The sequence below is a fragment of the Ipomoea nil genome, unplaced genomic scaffold (assembly GCF_001879475.1).
Source record: "Ipomoea nil cultivar Tokyo-kokei standard unplaced genomic scaffold, Asagao_1.1 scaffold0706, whole genome shotgun sequence".
Classification (NCBI taxonomy): domain Eukaryota; kingdom Viridiplantae; phylum Streptophyta; class Magnoliopsida; order Solanales; family Convolvulaceae; genus Ipomoea; species Ipomoea nil.
The window spans coordinates 1,772,262-1,792,834 of record NW_017617134.1 but is presented as its reverse complement, the minus strand read 5'-3'; the positions used below and the strand labels follow the sequence as shown (position 1 = coordinate 1,792,834).

The following is a 20,573-nucleotide window of genomic DNA, read 5'->3' as shown; positions in this document are numbered from 1 at the left end:
AAATTCATAATCTCATGGTTCCAAAGTGAATGTGTAGGCATGGTTCCAAAGTGAATGTGTAGGCAGTCACGTAATTAATTAAAAAAAAAAAAAAAAAAAAAAAAAAAAAAAAAAAAAGATAACGGTGCACTAACACCGTTGGAACTGTGTTCACCATGAATGGTGAACACGGTTCCATGGCATAACGTCTGGGAAAAAATTATATGGGCCTTTTTGGACTAAGCAAAGTTAAGAATTTCACTATTCTTTTTGTAACACTCAATTCTTTACAAAGTAGTATCTATTTTATAATTTTTTCCATTTATAGAATTAATACCACACTACCGGGATTCGATCCTGTGAGTTAGGCCCCTAACGTACGGGAACTAAAAAATGTTCGGTGTAATTGTTTGTTGAAATGAGTGGTTTATATTATTTTAATTTTAGTATTTTTTCCTACTTTACCCTTTATTATATAATTTACTTTTCTTAAATACATCTACATTCTATCCGTGTAAACTTTAATAACGGAATATTCCGTTAACTATTTATTATGCGGGCCTTTTTGGACTAAGCAAAGTCAAGAATTTCACTATTTTTTTTAAGGAAACACTTAGGTAGTTTACCAACTTGGAAAAATGGAGAAATTGAGAAGTGGAAAAAATAAAAATTGGAGAAGTTGTTTACTAAATTTTTTCTTCCAAATGCTTACTCCTTATCCATTTTCTCACTTTATGTATAGTTTTGGAGAAACTAAATTTAGACTTCTTCAAATGGAAGAATGGAGGAAGGCGTGCGTGTGAATAGTGCTATTCCTTGAGGTCGATCGTTTGATTCCCATAAATAGCACTTTAGTTATGTATGCATGCTCCCCCCCCCCCCCCCCCCCCCCCCCTTTTTTTTTTCCTTCTCCTCACACAACTTATTATTAGGGATAAAGTACAAATAAGCCATTGAACTATTTGGGAAACAGTAATTAAGCCATCGAACTCAAATAACTCCCAAATAAGTCATTGAACCCAGAAAAAAGAACAAATAAGTCATTGAACTCAGAAAAAAAAAATTAAAAAAAAAAAAAGCAATTAACATTTTTAACAAGTTAATTCTAGGTTTTTGTTGACTCGATTGCCAAATGTTTATTTTATTTACGTTTCTTTTATTATAATCCACCTACATAGTAATATATTTTAAATTAATTATAATTAAAATAATTTTATCTTGACGAGATTTGATTGATTGATTTATTTATTTATTATTATTATTTTTCATTGGATCTTCTGTTTAAAAAATAATAATAAATAAATTAATTAAATGTAGACAAGACAAAACTATTTTAATTATAATTACTTTAAAATATATTACTATGTAGGTGGATTATAACATATAAAAAAAAAACATAAATAAAATAAACATTTGGCAATCCAGTCAGCAAAAATCTGTAGTTAACCTATTAAAAATGTTAATTGCTCTCTTTTTTCTGGTTCAATGGCTTATTTGGGGGTTATTTGAGTTCGGTGGCTTAATTGTTATTTCCCTAATAGTTTAGTGGTTTATTTGTACTTTATCCCTTATTATTATTATTAGGAAAAATTGCACTTTTTCCCCATGAGTTATATACTTATAGCACTTTTCCCCCCCTGAATTATTCAAGTATCAAATTTCCCCGTGAAATGTTAAATGGACATATTTACCCTTAAAATAAATATTCCATTTATTTTTCTTCTCCAACAAATAATAACCACGATTCGGTTCAAACCGAACAGACACTATAGCAACCAAACTGAAATATTTCGATTACAATTTAGAATCGAAACCCAATATTTAGATTATTAAAATCACGAACCGGAATGGCCGGTTCATGTTCCGAACTGAAAAAGTACATTTATTGTTGAATTTAGACTATTTTAAAGATAAAAAATAAAATTTTAAAATAAAGTTTGAACTAACAGTTCAAACTGGACCGGAACCGTGAATCGGCGGTTCAAAATCAAAACCAAATCGCGATCATATATACTTATATGTGAGAATCAGAATAAATGTAAAAAATAACATACACTATTTGTAAATATTATAATTCAAATTTTAAACTAATGCTAGTAGTTGTTCCAATTTGAACCGCCGATTCACGGTTCAGGATCCAGTTTTTTCAATTTGTCATGATTTTAATAAAATGAAATCCAAATATTGGGTTCTGGATCTGAATCATAACCGGAAACTTTCAATTCGAACTGTGGTCATCCCTACTATAAGCAATAATTTGTTGGTCCACTTTAATATATAAATAAAAAAATAAAAAATAAATAAAATGTTTACTCTAAGGGTAGAGATGTCAATTTAATATATCAAGGAGGAAAAAGCGCCACTTTTAGAATAGTTGAGGGGGTTAATATGCTTACATGAATAATTCAGGGAGAAAATGTACTATAAACATATAATTGAGAGAGAAAAAGTGCAATTTCCCCTCCTTCTTCTCCTTCTTCTCCTTATTATTATTATTATTATTATTATTATTATTATTATTATTATTTACCATTTTTGCTTTAATTACTATTATTATTATTATTATTATTATTATTATTATTATTATTATTATTACAGTTTTTACTTCCCATTTTGTGCTTTTTACATTCAAAATTATTATTATTATTATTATTATTATTATTATTATTATTATTATTATTATTATATCTTTAGCATTTTTCCCTTTAATTACTATTATTACTTATTATTATTTTTATTTTGATTATTATTATTATTATTTATTATGTACTAAAACTATGTACAAGAAGGAAGAAGAAGACGAAGAAGTAGGAAGGAGAATGAAGAATATGAAATGACTATATTGCCACCCCCCCCCCCCTCCCCCCCCCCCCCCCCCCCAAATATTTAATAAACAAGGGATTGTGTTTTTCCGGCCAAAATTCACCGGTGATTTGGTCGGGAGGACCAAATGTGTGAAAAAAAGCATAGTTAAAGGACTAAATTGTTAGACCAAGACTATGTGGTCTAATGGTACCCGGGTTGGACTTCCATTTGGAAGGTTGTAAGTTCAAGCCTTAGTGGAGGCGTTATTAGCTCTTTGTATTTCAGTAGATTGAGAAAGTATATGAACAGATACTACAATGTAATAGAGCTAGTAGCATTCAAAAAAAAAAAAAATTGTTAGTTTTAAAATTCACGAACTGAAATTATCACTCCCCCTATAGTCCTAGGACCAAAAGTGTAATTTTCTCTATTATAATATATGTACAAAATATAATGACCATTTGGCCATTAATTTTTTGAAGCCACTAGTGGAGTGAGGAAGGAGAAAGAAAGAGAAAGCTAGTATTTCTGACTGATGAGCTCAAGAGAATGTACAACAATCACTATCCATGGACCATAATTCATATGGTAAGGTGAACTCCTCACATAAGTTTTATTTTTAATATATCAAAGATTCATTTTTTATGTATTGATGATTTATTATTTGGTATACTCAATACATACAAGAAATAAGATATTTAGTGACAATTCTGTTGTGGCTAATTGCAAGACCACAAGGCACACGACAGCTCGGACTAGGGTTTAGCACCCTAGCCTTGTTGATGTCTTTTCTAGCATGGTACAGCTACATCGCCGCCACTCTCAGCCAAGCTCGGTAGCACATAGCCAACCTATATTCAATAGGTATGATGTAGGGCACATGGCATATCCCAACGTGGCTCCAACTCCCACTCCCCTTCCCCCCCCTCCCCCCAATTAACTTTAGCCAAGTTCCTTTACCTCGTTATCGCCTTTTTCGCTCATGCACGACCACAACACCGCTACTCTTGGCCACAAACTATCATGTCAAACTACAACGTATCTAACATTATGTCAGGAGGCACAGAGCGGGTCCCGACGTGACTCCAACACAACCCCGACCCCCTACACCCCTATTACCTTTGAGCAAGCTCTTTCTCCCATTGTTGTCTTCTTTGGCCATGTAAGGCCACACTGTTGTCATTCTCAACTAAGCTTGGCCACACACGGATATGTTCGGTTCGGCTGAATTTATTTTGGATTTATTTCAGGTTAGTTTGGATATACCGAATTTTTTTTTTTTAATTATCAATTTTAAGTTTTAAAATAATTTTATTATTGGTGTATTTATAGTTTTTCATATACTATCAACAAAGTTGCAATAGGCGCTAGTCGGGCGCCCGGGCAGCGCCTAGCGCCTAAGCGACCTAGGCGGCGCCTAGGCGGAATCTAGACGGCGCTAGGCGGGCGCCAAAAACATAGTGGCAGACTTGCAATTTGACAATTTTAATGAGTCTGTTTTCAACATTCAATCAAATAACACATCCAAATAAATGAAATAAAATGATAATTCATAAGTTATAACATCAAAACAATATTAAAAATTAAAAATACTCAAATATTTCAATCATCCAAAGATTCAAAGTATCAAACTAGTTTACGGGTGTATATATGTCATATTATATATATGTATGTATGTATGTATGTATATATATATATATATACATATATATATATATATATATATACATATATATATATATATATATATATATATATATATATATATATATATATATATATATATATATATATATATATAATTAGCCAGACCGAGCTGATCGGGTTAACTCGATCGAAATGGACGAGTTAACTCGGCTAAGTTAGACGCTAGGTGGCCAATTCGGCCGAGTTAGGCGCTAAGCGGACGCCTAGGAGGAAAATCGCCACGGTCTAGAGGCGCCTAGACCAATTTTTACAACAGTGACTATCAAACTAAAAATAAGATACAATACTAATAATTAACTAAGAGAGTTTTAAAATTAATATAACATTAATTACTCAATACATTTAATAGTCAATATATAATTTATATTTTTATATTTTTATATTTATAATAATATTTCAGGATAGTTTAGGATTCAAATTGGGTATATATAAAATTTTAACACTGATATTCAAATTGAATTTATATTTAGATATACCATAATTAAAAATATCCAAACTCATACCTATTCAGGTTCACCCCTACCATCTAGTACTTCGTTGACCCAAAATATTTCCATTCCAACCACTTCGGCTGCAGTATATGTCTCACTTCATACCACATCCTCTCAATATTACATCATAACCCCTTAACTTAATGTCTTGTCCCACTTCAAACTCCATCCCTCTAGCATTTACTCCTTAACCCCTTAATTGTACTCCTCAACCCAATTAATTAGCACCCCTAATTTTCATCTATTCCTATCTAGGCTGCAAAATTCATGCCCACGGGTTTCGATTATCCTTTGGACCCAAGGCCGGCCTAGAGGGCCGGGCAATATGGGCACCTGTCCAAGGTCCAATGTTGAAAGGGGCTCCTTAACTTGAATTTTTATTTTATGATAAAGTTAAGAGAAAAAAAATTTCTTACATGAGCAGAGATTTGAACCTATAACTTCAAAATTATATTTAACATTAAATTCACTTAACCATTACAATCATTTAATATAATAATTCAATTAATAGATACTCCGTATATATTAGAGAATATTAAATTAATTTATAATTAAACTTCACATAAGGGCCCAAAGTTTGAATGAGCACTACTCCTGTGAGATCTGCTAATATATTGGCCACCGGAATAGTCAAACAATAGGTCAACACAACCAAAAAACTAAGACAAGAGTTGCGGGGAAAAAACAATTCTCTTTATTGAATTGCTTTATGTGCGTGTGTAAAACTTAAAAATCTTTTTCAAGGTATTCAAGGCCTATTTATACAGGAACTAAGGGGCCTAAACTAGGCAACTCTATCTTGCCATAAATACATCGGATCTTCCTTTCATATACCATTTATTCCCTTTCCTAAACATAATTGATTTTCTTTCCTTATAGCCTCTGTGTACCTCTCCACCCTCTGTGAGACCCGCTCCTCAAATCTCTTCTGGATTCTGTTGTATCTTCTCCGCATGTCCGAGTCCTCTTTGGAGTCGGCAAATCTTCCCCTCGGTAGACTGAGTGGCTCACTTGTACTCCCGAGCACTACTCCTCTAGGTGCTCGGCGCGGCGCCTCCTTCGGGTGAATCCCTTTCTACTCAACCCTCCAGTCGAGTGTCTGCTACATACCTGCCACTCGACCATCCCTTTGACTGCTAGCTCCACTAATACATACCTACTCGGCAATCTGGCTGAGTGCTTGCTCCCTTCCTCTCGGACACCCCTTCGACTGCTAGCTCCAAGCGTTTGATGCCCGATTGACTGCCCATAACATTCATTCGTTCGCTGGGTAGTTTAACCCCATCTCCCATCCAGCTGTCTAACTGGCTAACTCTCACGCCCATCCAGCCATCTGACTAGGTGACTCGTTCGCCCATTCGGCTACTTGTCTGGATGACTGCAAGTCTCTGACGGTTTCCCTGCGGCCTCTTGTTCGACTGCCTCAAGCATCCTGCCTCACGATCCTGCTCCGGCCAACCACTTGCCTTCGTACCTCCGCTGACACCCCCACCCCAATTCCTTCGGTTGGAACAAGGCTTTCGACTTGATTTAAGATCACTTTCAGGTGGTCAAAAATTCCATAATTTTCAGTTTATAGTATATATCCCGAATGGTACATCATCTTCCTTGCCTGACCTACCGGCTAACCCCACGCCTTCTCCGTTGCCTGGTCCGGCTAGGGGTATGCGTGCTGCCCATCCCATCATATAACATTTGCAACTTTAATTTCAAAAAAGAGAAATCAAAATACTAGTAATAATATATAATTGGAGACACAAAAAAAAAAAAAAAAATTGTAATCCTTTAATTAATTAGCCACGTCTCCAACAATAGTCCAGGATTACTCGTTATTTGTTTATTTGCACTAAATATTTATAAATCTCATTTTATAATGTTTTCGGTTTTTCCAAAGAGACTACTATACAACCCCAAGAATCATTTTTTTTCCTGTCAATTCCTGAAACATTGGCATATATATTCCTATTCTGGATCCAGCCGCCTTCAATTCGATACACACAAAGTAAAAAGAAAATAACATTAAATTAAACAATTGTGTCTCATATGTTTAACAACAAATTAAAGCCACCATACAATGCATATTGTCATTACACACAAACTAAGTCAGCAGAAAACAAGTAGTCATAATCACATTACATACAGAAAGAAAGAGAAAAGATTGAATGGCCTGCGTAGCTGTATGTTCTCTTATGAGGACCATAGAGCTTGAGTTCTTACAATCTAAGCCTCGTCCAATCATACTACAAAAGGAACTCATCCCTTGCAACAAAGAGTTGATCCAATCTCTCCACCAAAAGCTTGGTTTTCTGATAGAGCTGTTCGATGAGAACAAAATGGATGGTATTCAAGCAATTAAAGACTTGGAAACAAAGCTTAGAGATGTGGCTTTCCGAGTAGAAGATGAAATTGAATTCCAAATTGCAAATCTTTATGAGGAAGAGAAAGAGGAAGAGGAAGAGGAATTCAGAATTATTGGTGCAGACAAAACTTTGGGGGATATTATTGAAGAAGAAGAAGAACCACAAGGCCGCGGGGATAGTGATGCAGGAAAAACTTGTCATTCTTGCAAACTTCATTGTATATTGGAACAAGCAATAGAGGACATTGGCACCATCAAGGAAGAGTTGTGGAAAGTCAAGATGGAATACAAGCATTTCATAGCCTTGAAAGGAAGGAAAACAACAATACTTGGTGCTTTTACCAATGGTGATGATGAAGTTATCATGGAGGGGGATTCCTCCGGAAATGCTTCAAAAAACTCTGAGGGCATAATAATGGTGGGGAAAAACAATGAGTTCCAAATGGTGAAGAAGATGCTAATTGAACAACCGTCAAGGCAACGAGAAATTGTCTCGATTAAAGGTATGGGAGGTATTGGCAAGACAACGTTAGCTAAGCGGTTATATGTTGATCCATCGATTGCCTCCCACTTTGACAAGCGAGCTTGGGTTGTTGCATCGCAACATCATAACAAGACACATATGCTCACAGATCTTCTTGAATCAATAGGCTATGTAGATAGTGACACTACAAAGGGCATAGAGGAAAGAGTATATCAATGTTTGATGCATCAAAGGTACTTTATTGTGATAGATGACATATGGAGTGACAAGGCATGGGATGCTATCAAAATTTGCTTTCCAGATAATGGAAATCGTAGTCGAGTATTGTTGACTACTCGCTTTGCAGATGTGGCTACTCGTATTGGCTCTAGAAAAGACTTTTCTCATCAAATGCATTTCTTAGATCAAAGTGAGAGTTGGAATTTATTTCATGAAAAGGCATGCAAATCTCGTGGTGTTAAATTTAAGAAAATTGGGAGACCAGTCGTTGAGAAATGCAAAGGTCTACCCTTGGCAATTGTTGTGGTTGCGGGTCTATTTTCCAAAGTCAATGAACTAGATGAGTGGAAGAATATAGTTGAAACTCTAAATTCATTTGCAACAACAACTATTGATGAAGAATGCTCAAGGATGCTCTCATCGAGCTATAATCACTTGCCTTACAACTTGAAGGCTTGTTTTTTATATTTGAGCATTTTTCCAGAAGATAATGAGATATATGTGAAACATCTTGTAAAATTATGGGGTGCCGAAGGACTTGTAAAGGAATTTGAGAATAGGAGCCTTGATGCAGCTACTGAAGGATACATTCAAGAACTCAAGGACAGAAACCTAATTCTTGTAAGCCAGACAAGTTCTTGTGGAAGAAAAATAAAGGCATTTAGAATGCATGATTTATTGCATTCTTTCTGTGTGAGGGAAGCTAAAAAGGAGAACCTTCTTCATGTTGTCTATAAAAATGAATCCACTTCCCTTCCAAAAGGTTTCCGTTGGGTAAGCATCCAATCAAATAATTTTAAAGGTCATACATTCTTTTCTTCTTTAAAAAATTGTCGATCCATCTATTCTTCAAAAATGATCCCATCTTCATTTTTCAAATCTTGCACTCTATTAAGAGTACTCTACAATATTGAGTGCAAGATTGTGAATCTTGTCCATTTGAGATGCTTGTTTTCACAATTTTCATATTTCATCCTCTTAAAACCATTCCGTGCTTAGAATCTTCAATCAATTTCCATTTTAGGGGTTGATGAAATGAACTTCTTAAATTTTCCACAACTACAACATTTCAGTTGTTTCATTCCTCCTCTTGATTTCTCCATAGTTTATTCTCACCAAAACTTGAAGAGCATTTGTTGGTTGCAACCTTATAAATGCACAAAGGAATTATTCACAAATGTTCCAAACCTAAAGAAGGTGCAAATTAGTGGTGAAAGAAGAGATTGCAATGATTGCATTGAGAACCTTGCCTATTCACAACAACTTGAGACACTCTGTATTTTTGCTAACAATGAGAGCCTGGATATGATTACAATTAATGAGCATATAGTTGTGTTGAAAAATCTTACAAAGTTGACATTCAAGTATACGAATTTTGAGTGGAAGGGAATCAATGTTCTTACCAAGTTGCCTAGGCTCCAGGTACTCAAGTTGTTCAATTTTGCCTGCCTGGGCGAAGAGTGGGAGTTATCGGAGACGGATAAATTCTGCGAGTTAATTGTTTTGGATATTGGTACATGTGATCTCAAGCATTGGAAAGCCAATGTTGATCATTTCTCAAAACTTGAGCGCCTAATCCTTTATTGGTGCTATAATTTGGAAGAGCTTCCTACCAGCTTCGCAGAAATTTCAACATTGAAGTCAATTGAATTAAAGCATTGTCTTCCTTCCACGGTGACTTCAGCTAGGGAAATTGAGAAAGAACAACACGACTATGGAAACAATGATATTGTTGTCATAGAGGAAAATACAATACTGGTCTTTCTCTCTACTTTTTTTTTTTAATTTTTTCCTCCAAACTTCAGTTAGTGTTTCATATCCTAACTTAGTTTAATTTCTATGATTTATGGTAGCCTGAAGAATCTGTTGAAGATAAGAGGAAGCGAAGATTGAGCAAAAAGAAGACTCGTAGCAGTAAAAATCAGTCCACATAGACCCAAAATCCAACTGAAGAAAAGAGGTATATATACCTATATATCTTCATTTATTCATTCATATATATATAAGAGAAGCATTGCACTGGCATTTGGTTCACAAAATGTTAGATTACTAGGAATGTTAAATTCTTGTTAGTTTGGTTAAATTTGAGGTATGAAATATAAATCTAGCTATTTAGTTTAGGAGTTATCTTTCATGTATTAAAATTGGATAAACACTAAAGAAAATTATACATATATACATTACTTTCATCTTCTCAGTTTGAAGCTTGTGAATTGTATTTGTCACACTTTTCATATTAATTGATCAATGATTCATTACAGCTTGGCTATGATGAAGATGAAGCCAAGGAAGATGAGTTTGCATCTCAATGGGTGATTTAGGCTTTTGAATTAGTACAATATATATGGAATTGTGAATCTTCATGTGCACTGTCATACTTTAATCTGCTATTTATATTCATATTTCAGCAAGTATTGAAACTTCAAATATTGTCCTCATCGTTAGTACTTGGAACCTTCGAAATCTGCTATGATCTATACTTATTATGCAACATTTCTTTGTGAACTTAATTTTCTTAAATAGCTTTCCTTGTTGGGTTATAAAACATCTATTATCTACCTTGGCATTCTTGGTTTGAGCCGATCAGTCAGTTATGGACAACCTAAGCTGGTTTACCTCTTTATGATTATTTGTTGACTGAGACACAATACACACTCTCGGATAGTGACAAGACAAGTGTTTCCCTCGTCATCCAAAAACATCTATTTATCTTCATTGTATTTGTATTTCTATCCTCGTGATTGCTATGATAACATATTATATGACCAGTGCTCTCTCTGTTATATTTATATTCAACACTAACTTGAATGAATGAAGCCCTCCTTCACACAATCTGCACTAGGTTTTCATAATGCTGTTTACCTCTCAGGTGTAGTTTAAGAGTTAATTATTATAGAGAAGTGGAGTTTAAATTATTAATTTTTTTTTAAGAAAAACAAACAAAACATCTTATATAATATGTTTTTAGGGTAGTGTCGTACCAAATATTTTAATTAATTTTTCATGCAAATTTATTCTTATGTAGCTGGCATATTCCAGCGAGTTCATTTTGATATCGGAGGTCAAAGTTGTACAAGTGCACATGAATTACTTTTTGTTTCATGGACTATCGTCATTCAGAATTTTTACTTTCTAGTTGACATAGTAAATTTTACTCCAGTATGTATTTTCTTTATTATTGTTTCAATTGTATTTTTTGTGATTTGCTTCCTTTTCATTGATGTTCTTCTATTCATCCTCTTCTTCTCATCTCATCACTCCTTTTGTTTTTTCTTTGAGGTTTAATAGGATTGCGATTTAAGTTTCGGGGTGAGGTTCAGACGATTGGAATATATGAAACCTTTCTTAGCAACATTTCTTTTGTCTAAATGTGCTTGTCCAGTTCTTTTTATTTATTATTATTATTATTATTATTATTATTATTATTATTATTATTATTATTATTATCTTTGCCACTGTGAATTTCCTGTTCCTGAATATTTGGAATAATTTTTCTTTTGTCTGAATGATAAGGTTGTCCTTACCCCTGCCAATATCATATTGGCAAGATGAGTTGGACAATGCCATGTATGCTTTTTGTTTTTTTTCCTTTTTTTCTTTTTTAAATAATGAGTTGGATTGCAAGTTTGCTCTGCATGCAAACTTGCAATCCGTACAAAAAGCTGCCGCAACTCTTTTTGTACTTTTTTTTTTAGTTTTTTTTTTTAGTTTTTTATTTAGTTTATTTAATTTTGTTTCCTTTCTTTTATTTTATTTGTTTTTTGTTTTGTATTTTGCCATATTAATTTTTTTATATTTAATGTGTAATATTTTTTTAATAAAAAAATATATTAAAAGAGAACATAACATTTCATTGATTTAGAAATACAATGCATACATTCATTACTATACATAAATTAATTCATTAATACATACATTTAGTTTTTCCATTAATACATACGTAATTAGTTATTTTCACATTTGTTATATTTAATATTTAAATATAAGTTATATATTGATATAAATAAATAATGTTGAAGACCAAATAATATTTATTAAGAAAAAAATATTAATTTTTTAAAGTGATGTGAAATTGGGGCCCACTTTTGAAGGTTGATTGGATTTGCAGGGATGTAGTGTGAATAGTAGATAATTTGCAAATGGGATGATGTGGAAGTGGGACCCATTTTTGAGAGTGGAAGATGTTTGCAGGGGTAAGGACAACCTAAGTAGCTTCGAATAATGATGGCGATGGCCGATGGGTATGGATGGATTACTGCCATACATCCTTCTTTTCTGATATTAGAGCATCCACAATGGTGGAGTTTTTTTTTTGTAATTTTTAAAAATTTTTGTAAGTGTGATTAGGAAAGAGAATATCTGAAAAAAGGAAAAAAAATAGAAACAAAAAAAAAACAAACAAAATGAAACTGTTTAAAAAATTTTAAGGCTGTCCGGCATGCCTTACACACGCCACGTGCATGCGCCGAGCTTTAACTTTGTTGTGCACGAAACGCACACAACCTTGTTTCTTTCTTGATAAACGCGCAACCCCTTTACTGTTCCAATAACCTTCATTTCAGAAGGTCCAAAGTCTTCTCTCTCTCCATTTCTCTCACCTCCATATCAGACTTTACTGTTCCAAAAATTCATGAATATCCATTGATATTCATGCTCTTAGTAAGGGGTACCTTAGCAACTGGGATTTTGATTGCAGCACTGGCCTTCTTCATGGACGTTTCACAATGGGCAGGAATGGTAAGTGATGGAATGGGGAACTCAATATTCCAATAAAATATAATGTTTTAAATCATTTAAGAACGTACTATCATGCAATATTAGAAGGGAGAATGTGAAATTATGAATCTGTTTTTTTTTATTTTAAATGTCAATGGGATATACATGTCCCTCCTAATACAGGGATTGAAGATTTTTTTTTTAATACTATTGACTCTATTACAATATAGTATCGATAAAAAATAATAATAATTCTTTTCATTTAGAGAAGCCTTTATCCTCGTAATATTGTACATATTTCTTGTATTATTATCATATTTCTATTTATCACTATTCATCTGTTGATACTTAAATTTTGATAAATATTGATTATTTATCAATATTAGTATATTTGAATATATTTATGGATAATATTGATTATCTAATTTGTTAATTAGATCATATAAAAAGAGTTTGAGTTTATCAAAACTCTTATATCCTACAGTTATAAATATGACCTCTTATTTCTATGTAATCACAAATCCTAGGAAAAATTCATAGAAATATCCTAAGTTTTGAAGTTTATTCAGGATCACAATAAAAATGTGATCCTGAAAGTAAAAACCCATCCTCCAATCGAATCATGCATGTTGATCCAAACCTCCATTGAAGATCAAGCCAATTCCGGAGGCCCTTCAGTGGTGGAGTGTTCAAGGCATCCAATTGAAGAATCAGAGGACCATTAAGAGACTTGTACCCACACTGCATTGACATTGACATGTAATCGGAATTTTGAATATCAATATATATTTTATTCAATTTTCTTTGTTCACAAATTGGCACGCCCAGTGAGACAGCTCTACCTCTCATCTCTTCATAGGCACTTTCAACCGATATGGGGGCAAACCCTGTATGAAATTTGAAATGGAGGAAGCTAAATGATACTCCTTAGCACGAGTTTAAACGACCTCATATTCAGACTCCTTGTCACGAGTTTAAACGGTCTTATATCATTAACTGTAGTGTCGAGACTTCCTTGCACTACATACTTTCGAGTGGTATATGCTCTCGTGGTGTACAAACAAGTCTCGAGGGGGCATTTGTTGACACTTAAATTTTGATAAATATTGATTGATTATTTATCAATATTAGTATATTTGAATATATTTATGGATAATATTGATATTATCTAATTTGTTGATTAGATTATATAAAAAGAGTTTGAGTTTATCAAAACTCTTCTATCCTACCGCTATAAATATGACCTCTTATTTCTATATAATTACAGATCCTAGGAAAAATTCATAGAAATATCCTAAGTTTTGAAGCTTATTCGGGGATCACAATAAAAATGTGATCCTGAAAGTAAAAATCCCTCCTCCAATCCAATCATGTCTGAATCTCCATTGAAGATCAAACAATTTGATCCAAACCTCCATTGAAGATCAAGTCATTTGAACCCGGAGACCCTTCCAAAAAAACAAGTTATATATACAAGTCCTTCTTTGAAGATCAAACCACTTGAATTCCGGAGGCCCTTCAGTGGTGGAGTGTTCAATGCATCCAATTGAAGAATCAAAGGACCATTCAGAGACTTGTACCCACACCGCTTTAACATTGACATGTAATTGGAATTTTGAATATCAATATATATTTTATTCAATTTTCTTTGTTCATATCGTCTATTTGGCTGTGTGAACACGTGTGTGGCTATATGCTTTGAATACTTTGTTTTGGCTACTTCTTAAAAGGATTTCAAGAAATTTTTTGAGTTGTGAATTTGTGTAGATACCTCCAATGAACTCTAGAGACAAAAAATTCCTACTTGGGCTATCACTCTAAGTATGTGTAGGGATCCTTCTGTTGGTATCTGCTGCTTCAGTTGAGGGTCTTTCCAAGAACTGATGTGAGCATAATCTTACAAGTTTTGCTAATCTTGGATGTAATCTAGAATTCGTATATTTGAAATATTTGGATAATATTGATATGGTATTATCTAATTTATTAATTAGATAATATCAAAAGAGTTTAAGCTTATCAAAACTCTTCTATCCTACAGGTATAAATAGGGATGGTGACGGGACTAGGAGTATACTCCCCCGTCCCGTCCCCGAAATTCCGACCACGATCCCGTCCCCATTCCCAACGGGGAATTGGAAATAGTCTCCATTCCCGTTCACGCGGGGAATTAGGCGGGAACGGAGAATTCCCATCACCGATCAATTCTTAGTCAAAAAATTTAAATTAATATAATAATTTTAAAAACTAAAATCCTATATCATAATTTAAAAAATATATATATATATATATATATATATATATATATATATATATATATATATATATATATATATATATTTGGCTAAGTAATGCACTGTACAGTGACAGACAGTACATTACACTGGCATTACCATAACTTAGCTTTTATATATATATGCGGGCAGGGAGGGGTATCCACATCCCCCATCCTCGAAATTTTTCGGGGACAGGGCATATTGTCATTCCTAACTATAAATAGGACAGCTTATTTTTATGTAAACATCTTGAAAAATATTATTCAGGATCACAATAAAAATGTGATCCTGAAAGTAAAAGTCTCTCATCCCTTCTCCACGAAGATCATGCATGTTGATCCAAACCTCCATTGAAGATCAAGCCATTTGAACCTAGAGGCCCTTCAAAGAAAACAAGCTATATATACAAGCCCTTCTTTGAAGATCAAGCCATTTGAATTCTGGAGGCCCTTAATGGTGGAGTGTTCAAGACATCAATTGGAGAATCAGAGGACCATCCAGAGACTTGTACCCACACCGCATTGATACTTGACATGTAACTAGAATGTTGAATTTTATATATTAATTCAATTTTCTTTGTTCACAAATTGGCACACCCGGGGGGGGGGGGGGGGGGGTGTGTGTTATATTCGTCGGCTGCTCGGCGGCCATCGCCACCGTCTTTGACACCCGCCCCCTAAACATGCTTCATCAAGCCCATCATTTTGTGTCTATTAAGCTTTCTTCCGCCAATTATCTCTTCTGAAAAGCTCAGCTCGTCCGGTTCTTACACGGGCAAAATCTTTATGGCTTCGTCGACGGTTCGAACAACTGCCCGCCGGAGTTCATCGCCGCCTCCACATCGACGGAAGTCCGGACTGTGAATCCCCTCCACGCCGTTTGGGTCCAACAGGACCAGTCGATTCTCAATATGTTCATCTCATCGATGGCAGAAGATGTCATATATCTTGCAATTGGGTATTTAACATCTCGTTCGTTATGGATAGCGATCGAAACAATGTTGGATTCTACATCGCGAGCGCGCTCTCTTAGCCTGCTCAGACAGCTACAAATCTTGCGCCAAGGTGACTCTACATCGGCGACATACCTCGGTAGAGCCCAGATATTGGTTGAACAACTTGCTCAGGCCGGATGTCCAATCGGTCTCGACGAACAAAACTTGCACGTATTCCGGGGTCTTAGACGGAATACCGCGACCTTGTTGCCTCCCTCACAACGAGGAGCACGCCGCTGAGCATCCCGGAGGTCGCGGACCTTCTGTCTACACATCAGTATTTGTTTCCAGAAGATGTTCTAGTGTCGTTGCCTCACTCGCCGACAGCTATGATAGCTCAGCATCCGGCGACGTCTCCGAACCCCCGCCGTGGACGAGGACGCGGAAACAAGGGCCAATGGGGACGAGGACAGCATGGTCGCGGCGGGGTTCGATGTCAACTGTGTGATGCTCCTGGTCACTTGGCTCTCACCTCCAACCGCCGGTTTGTTGAAACATCTGGCGCACGTTTCAATCCCTCTCCGTCGGGTTCTCATGCGGCACCGCCACCTCAAGCGCATATGGTTTCCCAACAAAAGCAAGAAGATTTTGGTTAAGCCCCCTTTTCCAACGTCTGGTTTCCCAATACTGGAAGAACTACCCATGCCACGCCTGAAGCCATTGCCTTAAATCATGTCGAACCCAATGCTGGTGATGAGACACTTCGGGTTGGGGATGGTACAGGTTTGTCAATATAAAAATAGGCTGTTTTACTTTACCTTCTAGGTCTCAGTCACTGTTTCTTAATAATGTCCTGCACGTACCTAAATTGCATGTTTCCCATCTATCTGTTCACAAATTCACTCGCGATAATGATGTCTATTTCGAATTTCACTCCAATCATTTCTTTGTCAAGGATCGTACCACCCAACAGGTTCTTCTCAGAGGTCCCAGCCTTGGAAGACGTACTCAATCAGTACATCTTCCCCGGTTGCGTTCGTTTCAGCTAAAACGTCTCCACGAATCTAGCACAATCGCCTTGGGCACCTGCACAATCGTGTACTACGTCAGGTTTTTTCTAGTTGTTCAGCTTCAGACTCTTTACATTCCATGAATAATCTATGTACTGTGTGTCAGATGGGAAAATCTGCACGTTTACCCTTACCACGGGTTGCAAATTCTAGTAATTCTGTACTTGATTTAGTTTTTACGGACATCTGGGGTCCTTCTCCGGTCCTGTCAGTAGACCGTCATAAGTATTTTCACTACAAAAAAACGCGGATTTAACGACGGATTTAGCGATGGAATGATTCCGTTGCTAATCTAACGACGGAATAGCTACGACTTAGCGATAGATTATATTTTTTTTTGTTAAATAGATATTTAGCGACGGACTAGCGACGGAATTTGCGATGGACTATTGTTGTCGTTAAATACGTAGCTAATATTAGCGGAAAATTTTCGCGCAAAACCTAATGACGGAGTTGCGACGGATTTTTGGCGGGTTAATTACATAAGTATAATAGCTACAAATTAGCCGCTACATTTTCTAGAGACATGTATTTATGCGTATAATCTAGCGACGGATCGTAACATCCGTCTCTAGATTCATACGCGGATTTAATTATGTTTAATTCTTAGCGACGGATAGTAAATCCGTCGCTAGATTTGTACACGGATTAATTATGTTTAATTCTAGCGACGGATAGTAATATCCGTCGCTATATTTGTACACGAATTTAATTATATATGTTTAATTCTTCTAATGTCTAGCAACGGACATTGGAGTCCGTTGTTATCCAGCGTCGAAAATTTAATTCATTATACAGTGCTTTACTTTTGTTATTGTTATGGTGTATTTTACAATTATATTATTGATGTAGTATATTATAAGTTTAATGCATGTATGGTATGTGATATTATTTAGTGGCTATATTTTTAAATTTTTTATTTTATAATTTAACAACGAAAAAATATTATAGTAAATCTGTAGCTAAGTATTTAATATAAAATATCAAATAGTAACAAAATAGTGACGGAACAATTCCGTCGTTAAATTTAGCGACGGATATTGCCGACACTAAACCGTAGCTAAATGGCATAAAATCCAAATAATAAAATCAACCTAGCGACAACATATATCCGTCGCTACATCTTAGCGACGAACATGTCCGTCATTATAATTAGCGACGGAATAATCCGTCGCTAGTCCGTTGTAACATTCGTCACCAAATCGTCGTGGTATGAATCTAGCAACGGATATTTTGTTGTCTTAGCGACGGATATTCCGTCGCTAGACTTAGCGACGGATATTCCGTCGCTAGACTTAGCGACGGAATTGTCCGTCATTATTCCTTCGTCATTTTTGACGTCAAAACCGTCACCGTGAACAATATAGCGACGGATTATTTTTATTTAGTGACTATAATAGCCGTCGCTACCCTTAGCGACGGAAATAAATTGCGTTGCTAAATTCTAGTGACACCAATTTTAACGACAGACGAATTCCGTTGCTAATCCGTCGTTAAAGTGTTTAGCGACGGATTTAATCTGTTTAGCGACGAAAATTGTCCGTCGCTATTTTGGCTTTTTTTGTAGTGAGGCCCCAATAATATTCATATCAGGATTAAGAAATAAATAAAGTCAATTTATTTAAAGAACACTAAATCAAAATAATATTCATAACAGACCAAAGAAATAAATAAAGTCAAAGGTCCAAGATTAGCATTAACTACTTCACCTCAAATTATATTGTAGATCATGATGTACCATATAAATGGTTAATAATGTCAAAAATTTTTGTTTTTGTTTTTGTATTTTTTTTGTTTTTTTTTTCACCTTTAACAGTATTAATCATTTATTTGTTTAGAAACTCAAAGCTTAATATTCATAAATCATACCAAATATTTTATTAAAATCATGATTTTTTTAAAAAAAAATAATAATTTGAAACTAATCATATTAACTACTTGAAATATTTGTTAAAAAAGAGTGTATTCAACTAACCAACCATTGAAAAAGTCAATGGTTAGGGATCCAGAGGAGACTAGACTGAGAACTACTATATTTTGAGGGTTCATGGCACTGGTGTTAAGACATAAAAATAAGTTGCCTAATACAACATATTGATTTGCAGAGGTGGTACTGCACTTATTGAAAGTACTGCACATAGGCTTTGGACTGCTAAATGGGGAAGGAGGAAGAAACCTTATAGAGTTACAGTTTTGCCTTCAATCTTAACACTTAACAAACAGATAGATTAATGGATGACTAAATTAGATAAAGAGTGTAAAATTGAGGACATAATTAGATAAGAATGATAATTAAAGACCAAATTAATAATTACTATACATATTCAAGGGATCATTTCGATTATTAACTCCAAAGCAAATTATTTGGAAGAATTTGGCATGATGTACTTGTGGAAAATGACCGTCTTCCACATGACATGCGTATCTCCTCGCCGGACGCCGGGGAGTTGATACTATACGCAAATCCCACTTGATTTTTTGGTTTTCTGCCAAAATGCATGTTATTCAAGATAAGTCAAATCAAATACATAAAGAAGTGAAGCCTTTAAAGAAAGAGGGGTACGTGAATGTGTCAGAAATGTGAGGAGCGGGATACAAGAAGGGAATATCGCCTTTCCCTTAGGCGAGAATGGCTTCTGGATATCTGGTTTTTAATGAATACTGTAAATTGCATTGTGATGTTCCATCTTTATATTATGGTGCACACATAAGCACGAATTCCATAAGTTTTTTTCAAACCTCCTTCTTCGTCTTCTCAAAATTCCTTTTCATCCATTTTTTGATTGTGGTTCCTTCCTTATATCTCAAGAAACTCATTGAACGTTGTGGTCCCAAATTTTTTGATATATTTGTAGTTTTGCCTCCATCTTGGTGGAACAGATTTACTACGAAGACAACGATTAGTGGAGTACAGAAACAAAAGTCAAGTTAGTGTAGAACTGAGTATTATATTTTGGAGGTAATAATACATGTTATTTAACTTTTATTTGTTTAAAACGTGAGGATTACTTATGCATTATTGTTTTATTTGCTTACAAGTATTGTATAGACTGCGGAGTAGTTATGTATTAAGGTTGTGAAGTGCAAATCGTAGGTTTAAGTTGTTATAAAAAGTTAATCTTTAAATTTACAGATTAAAAAGTGTTAGTGCTATAAATCCAGGAAATTTGTGTATGTTTTGTAATCCCTTGCATATTTTCTATAAAAAAAAAAGGGTAATATATTACTCCATATTATACATTTAAAATATTAAAGTATTCTGCTATTGTTTAATTTAAACACTCTTCTGTACAGTTTCATGTTGGAAATAGACAAGGAAAATATTTATCAGGAAGAAGATTTTCTAGTGTTTAGATAGTACTTAGTAAGATAAAAAAAAAAAAAAAAAAAAATAATAATAATAATAATAATAATATGATCAAGATGTAAAGGTTTTATGCATGATAGGTTTCAGGAAAACTATTTACACACTGTTTTGTCAAGTGAGCATAAATTATAAAACATTTTATCTAAAAGATTTTACACTTATTTTACAC

The 20,573-nt window shown here is 34.6% G+C and overlaps 1 protein-coding gene across 1 annotated transcript; it reads left to right on the top strand.

Annotated features, from left to right (window-relative positions):
- Positions 1-7,144: 7,144 nt before the first annotated feature.
- On the top strand, positions 7,145-9,043 carry LOC109176408 (putative late blight resistance protein homolog R1B-17). The gene has a single exon (XM_019325840.1). The coding sequence runs from the start codon at positions 7,145-7,147 to the stop codon at positions 9,041-9,043; it is 1,899 nt and encodes a 632-aa protein (XP_019181385.1).
- The last annotated feature ends 11,530 nt before the right edge of the window (positions 9,044-20,573 follow it).

Coding starts and splice junctions, on each gene's coding strand:
- LOC109176408 (XM_019325840.1), top strand. CDS start 7,145: ATGGCCTGCGTAGCTGTATGTTCTCTTATGAGGACCATAGAGCTTGAG.